Genomic DNA, 24,197 nt, shown 5'->3' on the forward strand with positions numbered 1-24,197 from the left:
TCTGTTCATTAGTTTTATTCCTGAGCTCATTGAACTGTCTCTGTGAGTTTTCTTGTAGCTCGTTGAGTTTCTTCATGACAGCTATTTGGAATTCTCTGTCAGATCTCAGTATTCTTTGACTTTAGTTTCTGGAGAATTTTCATTTCCTTTTTGTGGTACAATGTTACTGTGGTTCTTCATGGTGCTTGATGAGTTGTTCCTCTTCCTGTGCCTTTGAAGTAGTAAAAACCTTTCTACTTGATTCTAATGATTCAACAGGTTGGAAGTTAGAGGTCTTTCTCTGTTTTCCAGTAAGTGGCCCGACAGCACAGGTTTTTAATTTCTTTTACCTGAGATACCTCTGGTTATATTTGAGAGTCTACAGTTTCCACCCTCCATTTCCTCTGTTAGAAGTGTCGCCCTGTGACCTCATTATTGCTTCTTGTGCCTCTGGTGTTGTTGGTGCCTTGCTGCTGCCAGTGTTGCTGGCATCATTACCTGGGACACCAGGCTAGTGAGCTCTCCTGCTACATCCAGGATCCTCTTGAGTCCCAGGCTCCACTGTCACAGGGTGAGGGGGAGGATGGTGTAGAGCTGGGATTGCATGGGCATCTCTGCTGTGTCTGGTATTGTAAGGTTTGAGGGCTTTGCAGCTGTGGGTGGAGGTGTGGGGGGCCAGAGTTGTGGGTGCCTCTGTGGCTGGAGGTATGGGGTCCCAGGCCCCACTGCTGTTGCTGCCCAGTTACCTGTGGCTGCTGCTGTGGGGGAAGGGCAGAGTCGTGTGTACACCTCCCCTGTTGCTACCATGTTCTCTGGGGCTGCAGGCTCAGCTGCCATGGTCAGAGGTCCAGGACTACAGTCACCACCTGTGCTGTTCTCCTGGTTCTACCTCCTCTGTTTGTTCCAGTCCACCCACCTCTAGATGTACAGATAAGTGGAATTCTCCTGCATCTGGTGTGTTGGGCAGAGGCACCTTTGTTGAGTTGTGGATGTTTTACTGGTTGTAGATTAAAGGGGAGACACAAAGGGAGCATCTCACTCCACCATGATGTTGACATCATGTGATAATATTCTTATTTCTCTATTAGCCTGAATTTCTTTTGAAATTAGTATTCTCTAAATGCTGATGCTTTTATATCCTCAGAACAAATACTTTTTTTTTGCTTTTAGAAATTTGAATTTTATTCTAAATCAGGTTAGTTTGGATGTTTGAATTTTATTCTAAATCTTACTTCAGTTAGTTGAATCATTGACATTAGGTGTAGTACAGAAAATAGTTAAAATAAAAGGTGTGAAAAGATATTCATTTAATTTTCTTATATCTTAAACTCTTTAAGAATGGGCCTCATATGTTTTCTGGCTTTTAGTTTCCATTCATAATGCCTTGTGAATGAATTTATGAGTACTGTATTTGATGTCATCAAATCTTTGCATTAAAAAGAATGTCAGTCAGGCGAAATCATTCCCTAATTTAAGCTGTGGCTTGGAGGAGAAACAACTCAGTTTCTTTGTCCTTTATGTGGTAAATGGTATGTCCTTGGACTTTGTGGAGGTATTGGGTGGGGGAGTAATAGTTTGCTATATACTATTGGGACTTTTTATGTCTCTCTCCAATAGTTTTTAACCCAGTCTTGTAAATGAGTATATGCCCACTGATCTTCAGCCCTGACTAAAAGTATAACAATTTAAATCCCAAGAAAAGAGGTAGCTATTTTTACTCTTCTATGGTATTGCTGATATTTATGGTAGGAAATATTATAATAGCAATATGTTCACTTGGTTCAGTTTAAGTCCCAGGATAATTGAGTATATGAAGGCAACCTGATAGTAACATTTGGTATAATCTCTTTATCAATTGTGTTATAAGGTGAAAATTTGTTTATCTTGATAGTGTGAGACTGTTTATGAACATCATTTAATCCATACCTTTTTTTCCCTCTTAGCTCCCTTTCTGTGTCATCCCAATCTATGGATACGCTATGGTGCTGTGGGATTTATCACAGTGGTAGCTCACCAAATAAGCACAGCTGATGTCTACTGCAAACTGATGCCTTACCTTGACCCATATATTACTCAACCAATAATACAGGTATGCATGTTCCAACTGGGAATCAATCTTCCCTCCAAACTGTGCCCCTTTAAAGAAAGGTTTAGAGAGTCCTATTTTTATTTAAAATTTTAAAGATTTAAATTGGGCTACAGCATTTTCACATTCCTTTCAAGCTAGTTAATGTTAATGGAACAAACACTCTGGAAAGTGAGAGAAGTTCAAGAGACTTAGTGTACATCATGTTGTACGTAACGCAACACTCAGTAGTTCATCCTTTTTCCTTTTGTGCAGTGTTGTAAAGCACCTGCTATTAAGTGAAATATAGCAGAAACGTATATTAATGGACCTGCTTTTGTTATAAAAGTATAACTGATTTCAGTCCAACTCCACATTTATAATAAATTTGAAAACGGATTTTTCAAAAGTTTATTTTTGGAGCACTAACTGGTTCTGTTTTTTTTTAATCTAATGACTACCCCACCTCTCTTGCTCCCTCCCTCCCCCTGCTTACCAAGCAGTGTAGCACTTGATGATAAACTTTGGGTCTTTGATTTGTACAAGGCAGTTATTTACCAGTTTGTCAGTGTTTATACCCTTCATTTTGCTGGACAGCCAACTATCAAAATAGATATTTAAATTGAATGGACTGTTGAGGGATGATTCTGGCTGTTAAAACGTCCTAAAGTGTCCTATTTTTTTACTAAAACTCTATTTTTCTTTTGCAAATTCCCATTCCTCTCTAGTTTTCTCTTACTTGTATAAGCCCCAGTGAGCCTTCCCTGTGGTTGGAGAAAATGGCCTTGGATATCCTCTGCAAACAAGTGGCTTTGACTGCCTTCAATCCTTACTTTTCATAATAGATTAATCCAATTTGGGAAATTATCATCCTCTATTTCATAGAGTTTGTAGATTTTAAAATTTTTATCCCAAGAAAAATTTATATATCCATGGAAGATGGATAATATTGCTAGAAAATATGTCCCCCCTTTTTGAAGTTTATTAAGGCTTCCTTGGAAATCAGGTCTAGAGATTCCTACTACTTTGACTACTTATTGTATTTAGAAGTTTGGCTCTTAAACTCACAATGAAAGAAAGAGAAAGTGTTTCTGGGATTGAAAATTGCATGTGTTTGTAATAACTTTTAGTTGTGGCTTACTAAAATAAATCTGATATATAAGTGGTTTGTTAGAAATCACCATTCTCTTTGTTTTCTCAGAAATTATTATTATTACTTTTTGCTTTTATCATTGTTTTATATTTTGAAAGGCCAGGCTCAGGAGTTGAGAGACTGATTATCTATATGCTTCATAATTTTTACCTTTCTGCACTTTGGATTAGACAAAAGATACCTTTTTATGCTGGTGTCTACTGGCCAACTTACCAGGTAGTTAAATATAGCTAAAGAAAGTCCTCTTGGTTACTGTTTAGTAATGCTCATCCTTTTTATTATAAGTGCATTGGCAAGGAGAGTATTCTTGGGGATTAAAAAAGGAGGGATTTTATGAACTCTGTGGAGAGAGTAATGTTTTTTAGAAGTGGTTGAAGCTATTGGGAAAACCTGATGACTGAAGAGTGGCCCTGTGGCTGTTGAGCATCTTTTCTGGATCAGTACTTTTGGCTACTTGACCTGTGAACTGCAGGTACTTTTTAGATCTAGGAAGTCATCTGACATTTTGGGATCTAGAAAACTTGGGATCTAAACTTTTCTAGTCTGAGTATTTATTAGTAGTATTCAAGTATGATGGACACAGATGTGTACTCAGATGCTAACAATGAATGAAGAAATACCGTAGCTCTCTAAAGGTCACTGGTATTCTTTTTTCTTCTAAGAAAAAATTGCAGATATTGTTATCTCCCATTTTCTTAGAAAGTGAATATCTATGTTAACTTTACACAGGTTATGTATTTATTGAATTTGAAAACAGATGTACTCTATGTTGTATCTTTGGCTGATTCTTTTTATTTTTCTAATATAGATTGAAAGAAAACTTGTTCTACTCAGTGTTTTAAAAGAGCCAGTAAGTCGTTCTATATTTGATTATGCTTTGAGGTCTAAAGATATTACTAGCTTGTTCAGACATCTTCACATGCGTCAGAAGAAACGAAATGGGTCTCTTCCTGACTGCCCTCCACCTGAGGACCCTGCCATAGCACAGCTTCTGAAGAAATTGCTCTCACAGGTTGTATCACCTTTCTGATATCTTAACATTTAAATGCAAATTTTATAAAAACATTGAGGTATCCGTGTCACTCTTAAAAATATTTAAAAATATTTTGATTAAGTTGTATCATAACAAATGAGTAAATAAATCTGGCAAATATGCATTTGCCTTGGTATCTAAGATATATTATGATGATGATAAGGCATTGGGTTGAGCTAAATAAGGAATCATGGGAGACCTAGTAAGTTTTTTTGTGATTACTGGCTATGTAAATGAGGGGAAGAGTAGGTATAACCTTAGATTTAAGTAATATCCTTGATTGCATTTCATAGTTCATCAAAAATATAATTAAATTCAGTTAAAAGGAACATTACAAAACACAGATGCAATGCAGAAAAATCCTGGTTTATTTCAATTCCAATTTAGAGAGTCTTCACTACGTGCACACAGCTAAAATAACTGGAGTTTATAATGCATCTTAGATTGAATAAACCAGCAGTTTACTGCTGTATCTTAAAAGTCTGTGAATTTGGATCCTTTTAACAAATCTCGTTAGAACTAGGAAGTAATCTTTTTATTATGCTTGGCATTAGTAAGTCCCCTTTAGAAATATTAAATCTAGATTCAGCATCCTGTTTAAGGAGGGATGTGTGGATCCTGGAGAAAACAAGGTAGGAGTGAAACTGGTTAGAAATAAAGGCTGTGGTTTCTGAATAAATGTTCTATGAGCCTTAAAGCGAATACTGAGGGACACCTGACTGTCTTTAAGTCTGCAGGACGTCTTGGTTAAGAGAAGAGTATCAGTCATTGTCCTGTCTAAGAGAAAAGAAGATGAGAAAATACTTCTGTCGCAGAGAGAGAATTGATCAGCTTTGGGCTGTAAATCCTTTCATGTATTGTACTTGTCACTGAATGTACAGTGCTGTTTGATGCCCAGACATTGGTTTGGGTGATTGAATGTTGGAATAGGCTTCTGTGGGGGACTGGTCAATAACTGTCTTGGTTCTTTTAGGTCTAAGTTTATCTGGAAACTAGAGCTGCCTCTGAATGTCCCTTCTAGGCCAGTGGTTCTATTTCCTCTATTTCAGAGGACTTCCCTTTGATGTGACTTGAATTGCCAGAGAGCTTTTTCTTTGAATTTTCTTTTAACATTGGCTTGTACATTAGATGTATTTTCCAGTTTATGGAAAATTGGATGTTGAATCACATTTTTCAGTTGTTTCTCCTGAGTAAGTAATCCTTAACAAGATTTCAACATGCAGTAAAAACCACCCCAATTTAGATGTTTCTTTGAGCTCGGATGGTGCGATTCTTTGTATTTCTCTCTCTCCTGCAAATCCTGTATATTAAGTTGAAAGCTTCTGTACTGAAGTTTTCTCTTCTTTGTAAGTCATTAGTTACTTCAGGGAGCTACTGCAGTTCCTAATACTTGGCTTATCACCTTGCCACGGGTGTCAGTTTTCCATTGCCATGGGTAAAAGGAGGGAGAGAGAAGGGGCAATTTCTATAGCCTTTCGACTTCCTGTTTCCTACTGCTCTTCTCCCAAACCCTCCCACCGTTGCTGCTCCCTCGGTGCCAGCCCCCATCACTGGTGCCATGATGAAATCACTAAACCCACTGACTTGTATTCCTCTGCGTGTCAGTGCTTGATGTATTCATTCATCTCTCATTTGTATGAGTGGAAAAGGAGAATATGGAATCCCCTGTTTTATGTTGTTTCTGTGAATAATAATCTTAGGAGACTCCTCAGGGGCAGGAATACTCTTTATCAAGGTGTAGTTACTGCTGGTGGAAGGAACAGCAGGCCAGAGTCTCTGAGGTCCTCAGAAGTAACAGCACAACACTGGCTTCTGTTGTCTGAGGACATACAGTGAGTCTATACCTTCTATGTTGTGTGACTGTCCTTGAAATAAGCTTGAACAATAGTTAGCACCATTTTATTAGATAAGAACACTGAGGCTCAGTGAGCATAGTTAACTTCCTGTGTGCACACAGTTCAGTAAGTTTCAAAGCTAACATTGGAACCTGAACCTGTCTTTACTCCACACGCCCCCCACTGTGCCATCTTGCTCTCAGAATAAACAGAGGATAGGGAGCTAAAGCTGAAAGGCTTGCTTGAGTTTTATGTGGACTTAGGAAGAAGTCCTTGGGCAGCTCATCTCTTCCAGCCCTTTGCGAGCCCTTTCTCTGCCTTTCCTTCTTTTTGGTCCCTGCACTACCGAGTTTCTTGGGATTACTAGAAGAGGTTTGGAGCCAGGGGGCGCTTTGGAGGTAGGAATTGAATCCTTTTCCTAAAGTCAGGGATACAGAGGGAAGAGACATGTTTTTAGCCTCTGCAAGTGGGAATTCTGAAACCTCCTGCAGAATTTTTTTTACTTGGGGGTCTGTGGTGCTCTTTTGTGTAGGACCACTTGAGGACGCTTGAGATACAGTGTGAGTAAAATAGGCCTTTCCAGAGCAGCCTAGCATTGTTTCTGTGGTATGTTCAGAGCACCAGATAATAGACTTAAAGAACATTTTCGGAACATGTGGGAGTTGGAATCTGCCTATACTCCAGATTTTCAATAGGACTTACCATCTGGAGGTGACAAATGGCAGGGCTGTTTTAGATTGATCTCATCTATGAGAGCTCCCTGATTTTTTTTTCTTATTTAATAAATCAGACACTAATACAGAGTACAAAATGATTTCACTCCTTACTTTAAAAAATGACAAATACTTTACATTTTAAACTTTTAAATATTTTTAATTAAAAATTTTTTTGACTGGGTAGTATAGACATAAGGTGTAAAATTAAAAAGGTATATAAGAAGATATATAATAAAATGTAAGTATAATAAAATGTATGTATAATAAAATGTAAGTTTTCCTCTAATCTCTGACTCCTGGCCATCCATTTTTCATTCTCTGTTGATTGTGACTTTTATGCTGTTGGGTGCTGAATCCCTTTATACAGTTGGCCCTCTGTATCCATGTGTTCCACATCCATGAATTCAACCAACTGTGGATTGAAAATATTAAAAAAAAACCCGAAACTCCAGAAAGTTCCAAAAAGCAGAACTTGAATTTGCCTCTCGCTGGTAACTATTTACATAGTTGTATTTACAACTGTTTACATAGCATTTACATTGTTTTAGGTATTATAAGTTATCTAGAGATGATTTAAAGTATACAGGAGGATGTGTGTAGGTTCCATGCAAATACTACACTGCCATTTTATATAAGGGACTTGAGCATCTGTGTATTTTGTTATCCACAGGGGTCCTGGGGATGGCTGTATAGTGTTGGATTTGTTTTACAGTTAAAGTTACTTGGAATTGGTTTGATCCTGTTAAGCCTTGTTATTTAGCTTTGTTAGGGCAGATCCAGAGCAACCTTGGGTCAGTGGCCAATTTAGCTTGACTCCTAAGGACTTGTGAGGACATGATGCTCTGTCTGGTGAGGTCTCTCACCTCTGGCTGGTAGGAACATGAGTGATCCCCAGCCCTGTGTGAGCTCTGGGATTGTTTGGCTTACTGCTTTCTGGTTGCCTTTGTCTGGTCCCAGGTGATTCTGTTCACACACATGTAGTTCAGCACTCAGTGGAAGGCTGGAGGAGCCCTGACCATAGCTCTTGCTCTGTGCCACATCCCTCTTCTCCAGGTCTCTGCCCCACACATTTAGCCTTTTGTCTTCCTGGAACTCTGACTTGTCTCTTGAACGTGGCTTTATTGAATCCTATTTGAGTTCCAGGGCCTGGAAACTCTTCACAGAGTAAGCTGGGACAGTCATAGGACTCACCTTTATCTTGGGGAATCACAGCCATGTGCTTCCTGTTTTCCAGTGTCTGAAAGTGTTGTTTCATATTTTTTTCTCTGGTTTTAAAGTTGTTTAAAATGGGAAGGTAAATCTTGTCCCTGTTATACATCATGGCCGGAAGCAGAAGTCTGAGGGCTTGTTAATGGACTCACATTAGTATTGCACTTTGCTGGGCTTAACCTCTGGTTAGAGCAGAATCTCCCAGCTTGTTTTGCTTTTTCAAGATTGTCTTGGCTGTCCTTTGTCCTTTGCATTTCCATATACATTTTCCAAATATTTCATCTTGTCACTTTAATAAAAAAATTGTTGGTATGTTGATTGAGATTGCATTGGAACCTATAGGAGAGAATCAGATCTTGACAGTGAGTCTTCCAGTCCATGAACATGGTACGTGTCTTCATTTAATTAGATCTTTAATTTATCACAATAATGTTTTATGGTTTACTTTGTAAAGCTTTATGCATCTTTTATTATAAATATTTTGGGTATTTGACTTTTAATGCTATTATAATTGGTATATTAAAAAATTGTTTTTGCAGCTGGTATATAGAAAAAAATTTGTTTACTGATCTTGTATTCAGCAACCTTGTCTAACTTAGCAATTCTAATAACTTGCTTATGTGCTTCTTTTGAGTTTGTACATTCACAGTCCTACCATGTGTGAATAGTAGTAACAATATTACTCATTTTTCCCCTGTGTGAATCCTTTTGTTTTCCTTGCCTTATTTAAATGAGGAGAATCTTCAGTGTAGTGTAAATGGAATTTGTGATAGTGGGTATTCTTGTCTTGTTTCTCATCTCAGTGGGAATATTCTCAACATTATACTGTTTAGTGTGATGTTTGTTAATAGTTTTTTTGGTACAATCTTTTTATTAGATTAAGGAAATTCTCTTCTGTTTCTGGTTTGCTAAGAGGATTATTATGGAAGAATGTTAAATTTTATCGAATGTCTTTTCTTTATCTATTGAGATCATTGCATGGTTTTTCTTTTATATTCTGTTAATGTGGTTAACTATACTGATTTTCCTATGTCATATCAACCTTTTATACCTAGATTTTTGGACTAATCACAACTTAAGCATATTATATTTATATTTAAATACATTTTTATTGTAAAATACATAAAAATAATAAATATAAACTCAATTTAAATAATATAAAGTAATATAAATATTATGCAAAATGTTTTTATGCAGTCTGAATTTTGTTTGCTGATACTTATTTTTTTTTTTAATATTTTAAAATTTAGACTCATGAATGACTTGTCCTTCAATTTTCCTTTCTTGTAATTGTCAGGGTTTTTTGTTTTTTTGATGGTGCACTTCTAACATTTTTTGTTGAGATATAATTCACACACAATAAAATTCACTCTTTTAAAGTGTACAATTCAGTGGTTTTTAGTGTATTCACAAAGTTGTGAAACCATCACCACTGTCTAATTCCAGAGCATCTTCATCAGCCTAAAAAGAAACCCCATTCCGGTTAGCTGTCATTTCCGCATTTGCTTCTCCCCCTGGCAACCAGTAAATCTACTTTGTGTTTCTATGAATTTGCCTGTTTTGGATATTTCACATAAATGGGATCGTACGATATGTGACTTTTGTGTCTGGCTGCTTTTGCTCTGCAAAATATGTTCAGAGCTCCTCCATGGTTGGGGTATCTCTCCACTTCAGCCTCCATTATGGCCTTATGATGGCCTTCCCTTGTGTGGACTAAAGCAGAGCCAGCCTCCTTGTGAGCTGAAACATAGACTAAAAAAAAGAGTAGAACTCTTACCACAGCTGTAAGATTGTCTAGGCAAATTTTAGGAGAAGTGTAAGTAAATGAATTTCAGGTTAATATTGGAAAATATTCAGTCAAGGATCCCTTATAATTATTGTATCACTACTTTAATGTTATTTAAGAAACAAGGAATTTCTTAGCTTTCTGACTTTCTAGAGTTTGTTTCCTCTTGTGCTAGCAGATTGTGACTATTACCTTAAACTCCAGTTTTAGAGGGATTTTATATCAAGGCCTTAGGGAATTGTCATTTTATTTTTTTTCATTTGCATAATAAAAACATTCTAGAGGAGTCTGTGGATGGTTGGAAAGTTAAGAAAATGCAGAACTGTTCCATGTACCAGAATATTTAAGTTGCACATTGAATTCATTATTTAAATTAATTAGTATTCTTTAGCTGTCAGACAATTTGAAGTGTCTTGGGTGGATTAACTTATTAAAATTTGATAATAACCTTATGAGATGGGTGCTAGTAATTATCCTCATTTTATAGATAAATAGAGGTCCAGAGAAAGTGGCTAGCTTGCCTAGGGTCATACAGATTGTAAGTAATGGGGCTGGAATTTGAACCAAGGTAGCCTGACTCCAGTCATCCTGTTACCCTGGAATGCTGGTGGGTGTGTTGCTTACATTTGGCTGTCAGTCCCTGAGGTGTGCAGAATGCTTTATATATCAGAGTGCCTTCACAACAGTGTCCCACTGCATATTCTCAACACATCTAGGGACCAAGTTGAAGTACATACACTTTCTTTTGCTTCATATTGTATTTCCAGAATTTTTGTTTCGATACTAAATGTTTGTTTATTCAGTTATATATTAAAGATCTGCTAGTTACCAGGCACTGTATTAAGTTCTTTGGAGATTTCAAAGAAGAATTATATTTGAATGTCGCCTTTTAGAAAGAACGTTAAGATATAAATCATGATACAAGGTGGAAGATGCCACAATAGAGGGAGAGTATTCTGGGAGATCAGAGTTATGAGATGTTGTTCTTTATTGATAAATTTCTGTTTCTCTTGCCTTTGCTTGCTTCATTTTACCATTCTGACTCTGAAATTTCAAACTGAGTGGTTTGACCCTTCAGCTGTTTGTCATTTTGAGGCCTGTTATTACTTACAAAAAAACCCCTAGGACATATGGTTTCATTTGGTTTTAGGGAATGACGGAGGAAGAGGAAGACAAACTCTTGGCACTGAAAGACTTCATGATGAAATCTAACAAAGCAAAGGCCAATATAGTGGACCAGAGCCATCTCCATGATAGTAGTCAGAAAGGTGTAATTGACCTGGCAGCCTTAGGCATAACTGGGAGACAAGTTGATCTTGTTAAAACCAAACAGGAACCAGATGACAAGCGAGGTTAGTACATTTATGTGTGTGTATGTTTAGCTTGTTATTATTAGTTATTTCATAAGGCTAGTTTTAGCTGATTAGTAGTAAAACTAAAAAGTCACATTTCCCAGATATAGAACTTTCACATATAGTGAGTGAGTGACTCCATTACATAGCAGTAAGATTTGGGGGAGGAAAAGTGGACTAACAGTTAAGAAATTAAGTAAACTTCCAAATTCACAGGTCTGTATGTGTCAGAGTCAGAATTCAAACCAAAGCCTGACTCCAGAGCCCTCCTCTTGCTTCTGTGGAAGTATATGATCGAAGGTGAAATTCTGTTTTTTAGTCCTTTAAACACCAACCCAAGGCCAATAGTCTATATGAAATGAGGTAAAGTTTCCTAGCTTGTTGCTAGTAGGTAACGCCCAGTGAATTGAAAAGAATAGTCTTGCAAAGGAGAGACTAGAGACACTTTCACCATTTGAAGCCTTGAGATTTAAAACTGTCGGCTCTTGTGACAGTGACATTGACTCTGATTGTGTGAGGGTTTTAAGATCTCACGCATTCTTCCTTTAACCCTTTTTGGAGATACACTCACTTCAAAGCACATGCCTTTTAAGATCCCTCTATTCCAGTATCACATTTTGAGGGCAGCTGACGAATTACATTTAAAAAAAACTTTTAACTGCTGAACTTGGAATAAAGTATTTGCAACTTAATTATTAATGGTTTGCAGCCATAAAATGTAAAGTATTCGTACAGGTTAATAAGAAAAACTGCAAGCATCTGAAAGAAAAATAGGGAAGGATTTGAACATACAAGTGATATAAGAATAGAAATACACATGTTTGAAAGGTCAACAATTAAATGAATGCAAATAGAAATGAGATGCCATTCTCTGCCTGTGTGATTAGCAAAGACTGATGATGCCTGTGTTAGCAAGGGGGCAGGGAAATGGGCATTTTCACTCACTGTTGGTGAGATTATAAATTGAACATATTCTTTTTTTTTTTTTTTTACTATTTGACTCACCATTGGAAATTTCTCATAGAAATGCTGACAGACGTGAAGAAATATGTATAAGAATGTTTTCAGTAAAAAACGAAATAATTGAAATGTCCATTAATAGGATAATGGTTAAATGTTCAGCTGTATTAATTAAGTAGGAGAAAAAGCAAGTTGTGAAACAGTATGTATTATTTAATTTTTGCAAAATAATATAGCAGTATATCATTCAACTTTATAGTTTATGAGGTTTACAAAGTTACGGGCGCAATTCATGTTACATACTGGAATGCCAAAACTTTGTTACTTAGTGTACTTTTTATAATTAAAGTTTTTGAAAAAAGCGTTTCTCATCTATCTGTAGTCAGGAGGTGACCGTATTGCAATTGACTTTTTATTCTTTTTTTCCCCCCATGTAACTGATACTGGATATAGAGAGGTCATATTTAGCAGTGTGGTCAGTGACATTTGAAAAAGTTGTTTTTGTTGTTGGTTCTTCAGATAAAGTGGTTACTTGAAATTGACCTAGCCTTGGGAAACTGGGAAGCAATTAGGTCTAATTATTAACACTGTTGAAAGAGTGCATCTGTCCATCTGCCCCAGAGATGAAATGAGAGCTAACAAGTTTATATGTAAATATAAATAAATTGGCCATCATAAAGAACAAATAGCACATGAAGTCCATTGCTGTATCCCTCCCCCCACAAAGAGCAATAAAAGCACATATTTGTTGTAGATTATTCTGAATCTTTTTTCATAGCTAGAAAACATGTAAAACAAGACTCAAATGTAAATGAAGAGTGGAAAAGCATGTTTGGGTCACTGGAACCACCAAGCATCCCACAGTCCCTACCTAAGGGGAGTGACCAGGAGGTGATTCAGGCTGGGAAGCCGCCTCGTTCCGAGTCCTCTGCTGGCATTTGTGTCCCTTTGTCGACTTCTCCACAGGTATCATCATCCAGGCAGTAGAGCGCCTTTTGTCTTTGGATCCCATTCTACTGTTTTGGATGTTTAAAGGCTGTGTACTGTACTGGAAAAATCAATACAGTGGCTTGTCCTTTAGGGAGGATATGTTTCTTTCTAAGAGGGGTTTATCTTTAACTTTATATCTAAGGGGAAATCTAGTATTGAAAGCACCAAAAAGGTCTCGTTTTAGAGTACTCACCAATAAAGTGGTCTGAAACTGTGGGTTGAAGATGTCATTATGAACTGTGATTCTAATTAGGCTGCAGTGAACCTTTAAAATCTTCTTCTTCTTCTTCTAGTATAACATAATTATATCTTTAAAATAGCAAAAATACTTCTGGGAAGAAAAGGCCCAAGTTTGCTCTGTGTGAGAAATGTCATCATGATTTTGATATACTTGAAGTAAGTTTGTAATTTGAGGTAACTCTTCCCTAGCCAATTATATTTAATTGAAAAATATGAATTGAACCAACTGATAAATTAAAATTCTCTTCAGTTAAATTAATGAGGATTTTTGTTTAACGTTATTGCTACACTGATAATTTTTTAAAAATATAGAGCCCTGGAACTTGTGGTTAAACTGCATTTAAACTAGACTTTCATTGAAAAGAATGTCCTTGTATTTAAATGGATTTAAAAATTGGTACATTAATAAGGACAGAAGGCTGGTGTAATGAATAGAGAGAACATGGGTACATTTTTATCATCAAATACACTTTGCTTGTGACACAAATATGTATATTCTTTTTGTTTTGCAGGTTCCAGAAGTGACAAACGTCCAAAATAGAAAACCAACAATACAGGTTTTAAGTAGTACAATTTTACCGTCCACCTACCAGATTCGGATCACAACGTGTAAAACTGAGCTTCAGCAACTCATACAACAGAAACGAGAGCAGTGTAATGCCGAGAGGATAGCTAAGCAGATGATGGAAAATGCTGAGTGGGAGAGTAAACCGCCACCACCTGGTAAATGTGCCATTAATAGGTAGTTGTATTCCAGCCCAGGTGCCAGAGCCTGGAATCTGATGGAAGAAACTGATAATCAGTTACCAGGCAAAGGAAGTGGGAACAAAACTGTCACTTTGAAAGCCCACAGGAAGAACCAATAAGTGAGAAATCCCAAGTCATTATTTGTGAAATTTGGATCTTCTTAGCTGTGGCAGTGCCTTTTAGGCCAGTAACCTACTGTTTTGTCCTGTCTGTGGTCCATGTTCCCCATTTAGAGTACTAGGTTTTACCCACCTGCTTAGTGTCATGCCACTTTCTCATTGAATGTCAGGCTTCTTAGAGTAAACTCTGGCTTTTTATTTCTGAAGGGTTTAATAACTACTGATTTTATTTAAACAAAAAGGTAAAAACATTTAGACAATAATGGGTGCTTTAGAAAGAAAACAAAATCACCTATAACCATCACTCAGCAATCATCAACATTAAGATTTTGGGGAAAGCACTTCTGTATTCTGAGAAGATTTAGAAGAAACTTAGAGATATTTCAGATGAAAATTGTAGCTCACTGTGTTAACAGACATGCCTAGTGTTATGTGGTGGAGCTAGTCTTTGATATTGGATTGGCAGATTTTTAAAAACATTTTTAATGAGTTTCTGTATAGATTTTTTTTTTTTTTTTCCTGTGGTACGTGGGCCTCTCACTTTGTGGCCTCTCCCGTTGCGGAGCACAGGCTCCGGACGCGCAGGGTCAGCGGCCATGGCTCACAGGCTCAGCCGCTCTGCAGCATGTGGGATCTTCCCGGACCGGGGCACGAACCCGTGTCCCCTGCATCGGCAGGCGGACTCTCAACCACTGCGCCACCAGGGAAGCCCTAGATTTTAATAATAAAAATGTAGCTTGAAAACTGAGAAGAAATGTATAGTGTGCTTATGTGTAGAGACTGAAAAATCATGTGAATTCCCACGGGCTTCCATTGTGAACTCAGGGAAAATTCTGGTGGAAAGCAATGGTTTAAAGATTTTAGAAATATTATTAAGTGGTAAGTGGCATCTTTAGTCACAAATTTTTTTTATGAAAATAAATATCCTGGAATGTTTGTTTCTATAATATAGTTCAATATGATTTACTAGCCCTGCTTTAAAAACAAAAAAAGTTGACCACACACTATTTTACAACAGAATCTGTCTTTATAAGTGGCATTTTAAAGTGGAGCTATACATTTTATTCAGTAATCCCAGAAAAGGTGTCAGATTTTGTGGTTCAGGAAATGTGCAGTGACTGTTGGACTTCTGATTTTTTCTTTCCACACTTGAGTGGTTGTGTGAAATTGATTTTCTCTAGGGGGAAATGTTCAACCTAGCCTGCTAGATTGTCTAGACTTCATGGCAAAGTGTTTTTGATTCTCAAATCCAGCATATCCTCCTTAGAAATCACATTCAGCTGTTCTTTCCACACATTTGAGCTAGAGATTCAAGGGGAAACATTTTTCTATCGTTGAGTATGCCAGGTTTGGCAATGGTCTTGGTTTCATTTTTGTCTCTTAGTAAAAGAAATGAGTTAATTTTAAAATGACTTTATTATTACTTAATTAGGCACAGTGCTGCTCCCAATACAGTATAATCTTCAGCATAGCTGTCTGTTTTGTTTTATTTTAAAATTGATTAATATTAAATATTATTAAATGTTATGCCTAATATAAAAGTTTATTCATCAAACATTGAAGATTGTTATATGCAAAGACCTATGCTAGGTATTGTGAATGATTCAGAATGGATAAGACGTAGTCAGTTCTCTGGCCTCAGGGAATTTATAATTTATTAGAGGAAATTAATTATATACAAAAAGAATATACATAAACAGAAGTGTATAGATGTCATAAAGAAAGTACTAGAAAATCCTTGGGCTCTGAGGCTGTAATTTATAGTACTGTTTATACCAACCTGTTGATACCACAATAAATGATTGAAGGTAGAGAAGAAATAAATCAACATTTGGGTGTTTACTGTGGCCCTGGGACAGTGTTAGACTCTTTATATCTCATTTACCAATATAGTCATCCTTTGGGTTAAGTAATTTCCCCCTCATTTTACGTTTGAGTAAGTTGAAGCTCACAGAGTTTAAATAAGTACCCTAAGGTCACACATGAAGGTGTGATGGGTCTTCGAGGCTTTCAGGACTGGGCTGCCTCCCTAGTGCCTGATTTCTCTAGGTCAGGGTAGTCATTACCTCTTGCTATTAAGCAAGTAGTCAGGGTTTTTCCGGGTAGCAGGTGACTATTGTGCCTTCTCAGACACTGGAGAAGGGCCCAGTGCAGTCTTTCTAAGGCTGTGTGAACATGGGTGTCTTTCTCCATAGGCGATAGTATCTGTCGTAGTCCAGTAGGGCACTCTGAATTGGCTAGCTGTTGGGACCCTTTGTTTAGTTCTTATGATTGTTCTTCTGTTGGCTGTTGGTGCTTGTAGCTGGAGGTGAAGGAAAGATTGTGTTTGTAAACTGCAACTTAAGACACACTCCTTTGCTTTTCCTTAGGGTGGCGGCCTAAGGGGCTACTAGTTGCACATCTTCATGAACACAAATCTGCTGTGAATCGCATTAGAGTCTCTGACGAACATTCACTTTTTGCCACATGTTCAAATGATGGCACAGTGAAAATCTGGAACAGTCAGAAGATGGAGGGGAAGACCACCACCACCAGGTAACCTGTGCATAGGCGGAGAGTCCAACCATCCATCCATTCAGTCAGCAAGTATTTATTGAGTGCTCATTCCATGACAGGTGCTGTTTTAGGTACCAGCGATACAGTAATGATAAATGGACACAAATACATGTTCTGTGGAGCTTTCCTTCTAGTGGGAGGTGACAGACAATAAACAGTGTATATAAGTAAAACATATAGTGTATTAGATGGTAAAATACATTATGGAGAAAAATATAGCAAAAAAAGAGAGAGAGAATGCAGTAGGTGGGGTAGAGTAGAGTTTAAAGAACTCATCTGCTGCCTCACGGAGATGTCATTTAAGGAGAGACGTGATAAAGGTGAGAGAAAATGCCATGTGGATGTCTTGGGGAAGAGCATTCTAGGCAGCAGACACAGGGGCTTCAGAGGTTCTGAGGCAGAAAGATGTTTGGCATGTTTGAGGAAGAGCAGAAAGGTCTGTGTGAGTGTGAAAGAGGGTCAGAGGGCCCGAATTATACAGCGCCTTGCAGGCTATTGTGAAGGACTTGGACTTTGACTCTGAGTGAGATGGGAGCCTTTGGATGGTCCCGAGCGGTGGAGAGACATGATCTGAATTAAACTTCCACAGAATTACTCTGGCTCTTGTGTTGAGAATAGACTGAAGAGGTGCAGGGCAGAAGTATTAGGAGGCTTTTTCTGTAATTGAGCGAGAGGGGGAAGTAGTGGGAAATGATCAGATTCTGGGTATGTTTTGATGGTGGAGCCATCAAGATTTGCTGAATGGGTTAGAGGGAGTATGAGCATGGGAAAAGTCAGAAAAGGATGGAGTGGCCAGGTGTGTAGGACAACACATATTGTAACATGACCCACTGGAGTAGTCAAGAGAGAGGCAATTATTGAAATCTTTAATACTCCTCAAATATGCATGATGTGATTATGATAAGTGGGATTATAAGAATTATTTTAGGTTTGTACAACTTTATAGTTATCTCCCTACTTGATATTCATATTTGTTCTGTGCCTGGTTTGGTCTGGGTCTGAAAAGAAAGCTACTAGAAATCAAAATTGAATCTTATGTACATGAAAAGATGTGGGGAACCTTTGGTGCTTTTCTCCTTATCAGTTCATTGACCAGAGTTAACCACAAAATGGTCAAACAACAAAATATCTTTGATAAACTAAAATAATTCAAAAGTTTACTCCTTACCAACCTGATATGATTTTGTTCTGTTTATTTTTTTAAAAGAGCTCTATATTTTTACAACATGCTTAATTCTTTTTCATGTTCATTCTGTCTTGGCATTGCATTGGTAAGAACATAAATCGAAAACCAGTAAAAGAATCCTGGCTCCATGTAGCAATTTTTTGTCCATATTTTATTACGAAATTTTCAAACCAAAAGTAAAGTTGAGTTTTGCAGTGAACCAGCATATGCTTGCTGCAAGATTCTAAATAATTAATAATTTTACTATATTTGCTCTGTCATATAATTATCCATCCTCCTATCAATTCATCTTTTAAAAATGTGTTTCTAAGTGAGTTGCAGACATGAGGAGACTTCCCCTAAAAACTTCAGCATGCATATTGTTAATATTTGTTTATATTTCTCCTTTTCTTTTTGGGTATAAAATTCATACTCTGTGAAATACACAGATCTTAAATGTTCCATGAGTTCCAGCAAATACACACACCTGTGCAACTTAAACCACACTCAAGATACAGATGTAACCAGGATAAACCCTCGTGTTCCTTTGCATAAAATCCCTGCCTCTTCCCTGCCTACAACCATTCTTTTGATTTTCCCCCACCATTATTAACATTTTGATTAATATTTTAAAAACCTCTTCTGATAATTGTTTTCCAAATGGTTCTTTGTTACTATCATCGTTAGTTGCATTCATTATTGCTTTTATTAGGAGGGTGAGTTTAATTGACTTGAGTAAACTTAACTTTGCAAAAACCTCTCTTGTTAATTACAAATGATCTTTATCACAGAGCCATGCCTTCTGTATCCCAGTGTCATATTTTAGGCAGTGGTATACCAGAAAATGTGGCAATTTAGCTGACAGTAACTGTAGTCTTTGGGAAGTTTGTATGATGATTAGGAGATTGGGTTCCCTTTGGCCACAGCTGCTCTCTTGCTTTGCTCTAACACCTGCTCTCTTGTTTGTGGACTGCAGTAGGCCTTGGCTTGGAGGTGCTTCATTCTAGGTCCAGGGAGGGGAAGAGGGGAAGGGAATAGAAAGTGTTGCCTTCATCACATGCCTTTGCGAACTGATGAGGGAGAAGGAGGCCATTATTATTGCTAGAACCATGTGGAGAGCAGCTGGTGGCTGGGAAAGAGCAGCAAAAGTGATACTATATTTTCTTAGGAAATAAATCTACTAGTACATTCTGACTACTGAGGCTTTTCCCCTATACATTATGTTGGCTGACCACCCAGTTTCCAGTTCTTACTTTCTCATTGAATTTGGATTCGTGATTTAGGTCATCTGGATCTTGGCTCTGCCATTTTCTTCTTTTTTATTTGAGTTAAACTTTTAGTTTGTCCCTTGGGGACTAATTCTTGAAAAATTGCTGTTTTTCTACACTTTTACATAGATATTTTTCAATTTGATCCTTTGTAGTATTCTAAACTGTATTTTCCATATACACTTTTTGTGCAACCCCATTTTTGGCTCATGTAGCTTCTCAATTTTAGGGAAGATTGATGTATTTGGTACTTGCCGAATTTGATGGTGAAACATCTAAGTGGAGTTTTGTCCCAATGAAGAGTTGAAACAATATGAAGCATGTGCAAGAATGTTATCAGTGTTAAGATTACATATTTCAGAGTCACAGATAGTGTTGGAAGCTGAAATTTTTGAGTGCTATCGCTACCCTGAACTAAAGGGCTATAAAGACCTGAGGAGGCCTGAGGCCTGAATTTTACAAAATTGAATTTTGGGGACAGGAAGCGAGTAGTCAGAAAAGAAGGGAGAAGAAACCATTTAAGTTATGTCATACTGCAACAGAAGAGAGGGTTTAAGAAAGGGACTTATAAACAAGCCAGTGGCATGAAAGCCTAGTAAAGCATTTGGGTGTTCTCACACAGTGCCCTTTGGTGAAGTATAGTTCATACATCCATAATCCCTGGAGGGCCTTTGGACATTATATATTACAAGCCTTTATGATGTACATATCCTAAGGAGATACTAAGAATAAACTCAGATTTAGTTTTAAGGCTGTTCAGATTGGCTTTCTTTTTAATTGTAAAAAACTGGAAGCAAACCAAAAGTTCAGCAGTAGGGGTGAAGATGGATAAATAAGTGATTGTTGTGGAAATACATTTTTTTGATATGGAATATATTGATATAGTGTGTGGAAATATAGGTTTGAGAAGTAGATTTAAGAACCCAGGTAGTGTTTCTGTTTTTAGAATGACAGAGTAAGGACTTTAAAAAATCTGTTCCTCTATAAAAACAATGAGAACACTGGCAAAAACTGTCAAAATCAACTTTTTCAGAATTCTAGAAATTAAAGTCCTACATCAATCTGAAAATTGTTATTCAAGAAAAACAGCTGACTCTCAGAACAATGAGCCATGTATGTGGTCCCCAGTTTCATCCCCCACTACCAAGCTATGTGGTGGCTTTGAAGACTAACAGTCCCACAACTACAGTAACTATGAAAACCAACAGCTAAGTAGCCACTGGCAGGGCCATAATGGCTTTGGAACCCCCCCAAAGCCCCATCTCCAGACAATTGTCACTATTTGACCAGCTTGCTGAAAAGCTCCATAATCAGGGCCTATCTTTATTTGACCTATTGCCTTGTTCTTTGAGAAAAACTCTACCCATAGGGCATTTGTTGAAATTATTGGTGGTATTTGTTTAACATTGCAGCTGCCTGAGGTGGCATTCCCAGTTGTAGCTCATAAGAGTCTGACAAAATACTTTAAAGGAAGAGTGAGATATCAATAGGGGCCTTTTGAAAAGTTTGGATGTATTCATGGATATCTGTAAGACCACATGCACATGCATGGTTGTGCACAAGCCCAAGAAAGAACTGAGGAGACCCCAGGTTCTCACCCCTGGCTGACCTTGAGACTCTGTGCAAGCAGGAAATGAAGGATAAGGCCAATTTGTAAACTGCTTTGCTGAAGGTGTGCCACAGCAAGCACAGAGAGCCTCAACAAAGGCTGGAGCCCTTATCAGTTCATGAGATGTAAGGAAATGTCATTAGCTGACCACTAATTTAACTGAACAGAGTTCAGTGGCCACACATGAGAAAGAATACAGACTTTGTAGAATTAGTCAAGGCTAGTCATTAAACAAACAGCAACAATATTGGTGTATTATTTCCGAAGGTAATACATATCAATTAGAATGTCCAGTTTTGGACAAAAATTGCAGGTCAAGCAAAGAAATCAGAAAGTGTGTCCTATACACAGGAAAAAATGCAGGTAATAGAAACAGTACCTCACTGATCCCAGACATTGGACTTATTAGACAATGACTTTAAATTAGTGACTAAAAATATGTTCAAAGAATTAGAAGAAACCATGTCTAAAGGGTTGAAAGGAAAGTATGAGAAAAATGTCTCAACAAATAGATGATGTCAAAGGGATAGAAATGATAAGCAGAAATCCTGGAGTTGAAAAGTATAATAACTGAAATGAAAAATTCAGGGCTGAACAGCAGATTTCAACTGGCAAGAGACAAAACCAGGGACTTGACGATAGATCAGTTTGACATCCATTCAGAGGTATAAAAACTACAAAAGAATAAAGAAAACTGAACAGAGCCTCAGAGACCTGTGGAACCAACATACACATGATAGGAGTCCCAGAAGGCAAGGAGAGAGAAAAAGGAGCAGAAAGAATATTTGAAGAAAAAGTGGCTTGAAACTCGCCCAGATTTGACAAAAAACATTAATCTGCACATCTGAGAAGCCCAACAAACTCCAAGTAGGATAAAGATCAAGAGAGCCATACTAGAGACATTATAGGCAAATTGATGAAAGACACAGAAAATTTTGAAGCAGCAGAGAAATGTGACTCATCTCGTACAAGGTATCTTCAGTAAGTTTAACAGCTGACATTTCATCAAAAAATGATGGAGCCTGGAAGTCAGTGGGATGATGTATTCAGAGTCTTGAAAGAAAAAGACTGTCAATCAATAATTCTATATCCAGCAGAATTGTCTTTCAGAAACAAAGAAGAAATTAAGATATTCCAAGTTAAATAAAAATAGGGAATTTATTGTTAGCATATTTTCCCTAAAAGAAATACTAAAAAGAGTCTGTTGTGCTGAAAGGAAAGGACATGAGACTAACTTGAACCACATGAAGAAATAAAGAGCATGGGGTAAAGGTAGATACATGAGTGAATATAAGACAGTACAAATTATTTTTTTCTGTAACTCTTTTTACCTGCTGTCTGATTTGAAAGAAGGCTATATAAAGAAATAATTATAAAACTGTTGATGGGCTTATAATATATAAAGGTGTAATTTGTATTACATTAATTGTACAGACAAGGGAGAAGGGAACAGATATATTGGAGTAAAGGTGGTATTAATCTGATTGTTTTTAGACATTAATTGTATTTCCCAGGGAAACCACTAAAAGAAACACTTAAAAACATTTAGTAAAACACAAAAACACATAGTAAAAGAAACTAGGGAATTAAAATGGTGTACTAGAAAATATCTTTTTAACACAAAATAAGGCAGCAGTGGTGGAATAGAAGAGCAAAAACAACCAAAAAGAAAACCCCATGTAAGACACAGAGAAAACAAATAGCAAAGTGTCACACATAAGTCCTACCTTATTGGTAATTCCATTAAATGTAGTCAAAAAGCAGAGTTGGCAGAAAGTATGACAAAACATGATATGACTATGTGTTGTCCACAAGAGACAACACTTTAGATTCAAAGACACAGTGTGAGAGTAAAAGGACTGAAGAAAAAGATACTTCATGCAGACAGTTCCTAAAAGAGAGCGGAGTGGCTATGCTAATATCAGACAGAACAAATTTTAACACAAAAATTGATACTAGAGACAGACAAGGACATTTTATAATGACAAAAGCATCAGCACGTCAGGGAAACATAGCAATTACAAACAAATGCCACTAATAGCAGAGCCCCGAATGGAGAAAAAACTGACAAAATTGAAGGGGAAAATAGATAATTCAACAGTAATAGTTGGAGACTTCAGTACTCTGCTTTCATTATAGATGGATCAACAGGCAGTAGAAGACTTGAACAACATTGCAGACCCACCAGCTCTAACATACAACTATAGAACGCTCCACCCAACTACAGCAGAATACACATTCTTCTCAGGGGCACATGAAACACTTCCAGGTTAAATAATATGTAGGACAGAAAACGAGCTTCAATAAATTTAAAGGCACTGAGCCATGTCAACATATATGTTCTTTAACCACAGTGGAATGAAACTAGGTATCAGTAACGGAAAGCAGTTTGGAAAATTCACAGGTATGTGGAGATTAAGCAACACATGGCAAAATAAGCAGTGGTTCAGAGGGAAACTAGAGAATATTTTGAGATGATTGAAACTGAAAGCACAACATACCAAAACTTAGGGATGTAGTTAAAGGAGTGTTCAAAGAGAAATTTATATCTGTACACATCTGTATTTAAAGAAAAGAAAGATCATAAATCAGTAACTTAGCCTTAACCTTAAAAATCTAGAAAAAAAAAGAGCCAAGTAAACCCAAAGCAAGTAGAAGGAAGGAAATCATAAAGACTAAAGAGGAAACAAATGAAATAGGGAATAGAAGATAAAGGTGAAAAACCAATAAAAGCAAAAGTCATTTCTTTGGGAAGATCAAAATTGGCAAAGCTTTCCTACAATAACCAATTAAAAAAAGGGAGAGGACTCAAATTATTAAAATTAGGAATGGAAGAGGGGATGTTACTGTTGAGTGCAGTACTGTGGAGTACCGAGGAATACTATGAACAGCTGTATACCAACAAATTAAATGACCTAGATGAAATGGGCAGATTCGAGTCCTAGAGAGATACAACCTGTCAAAAGTGAATCAAGAACAAATAGAAAATCTGGATGGACCTAAAACAAAAGATTAAGTTAGTAAGTAAAAGAAAAACTTCCCACAAAGAAAAACCCAGGCTGAGATGGCTTCATGGTGAATTCTACCAAATGCTTCATGAATTAACACCCATCCTTCAAAAACTTTTACAAAAAATAGATGAGGGAACATTTCCTAACTCATTCTATAAGGCCAGTGTTACCCTGATACCACAACCAGACAAATATATCACAAGAAAACAGCAGACCAAGACCCATAGTTAATATGGGCATTAAAATCCTCAACAAAATACTAGTAAACTGAATTCAACATAATAAAGGATTATATACCATGACCAAGTGCAGTTTATCCCAAGAATGCAAACCCTTTTCAACATATGAAAATCAATCAATGAATATATCATATTAATAGAGTAAAGGATGAAGACCACATATGA

The 24,197-nt window shown here is 37.1% G+C and overlaps 1 protein-coding gene across 5 annotated transcripts in view; it reads left to right on the plus strand.

The window, feature by feature from the left end:
• The window catches only part of PIK3R4 (phosphoinositide-3-kinase regulatory subunit 4), a 73,957-nt gene that overhangs the window by 29,383 nt on the left and 20,377 nt on the right, over positions 1 to 24,197 (plus strand). For all 5 annotated transcript variants that reach the window (XM_028489928.2, XM_007115464.2, XM_028489929.2 and 2 more), the window contains 6 exons: positions 1,923 to 2,068; positions 4,006 to 4,209; positions 10,927 to 11,128; positions 12,867 to 13,054; positions 13,831 to 14,041; positions 16,554 to 16,719. In XM_028489928.2, coding sequence (XP_028345729.1) covers positions 1,923 to 2,068; positions 4,006 to 4,209; positions 10,927 to 11,128; positions 12,867 to 13,054; positions 13,831 to 14,041; positions 16,554 to 16,719 — 1,117 coding nt within the window. The remainder of the gene's footprint in view (positions 1 to 1,922; positions 2,069 to 4,005; positions 4,210 to 10,926; positions 11,129 to 12,866; positions 13,055 to 13,830; positions 14,042 to 16,553; positions 16,720 to 24,197) is intronic.

This window comes from Physeter macrocephalus, chromosome 1 (genome assembly GCF_002837175.3).
Source record: "Physeter macrocephalus isolate SW-GA chromosome 1, ASM283717v5, whole genome shotgun sequence".
In the NCBI taxonomy this organism is placed as follows: Eukaryota; Metazoa; Chordata; class Mammalia; order Artiodactyla; family Physeteridae; genus Physeter; species Physeter macrocephalus.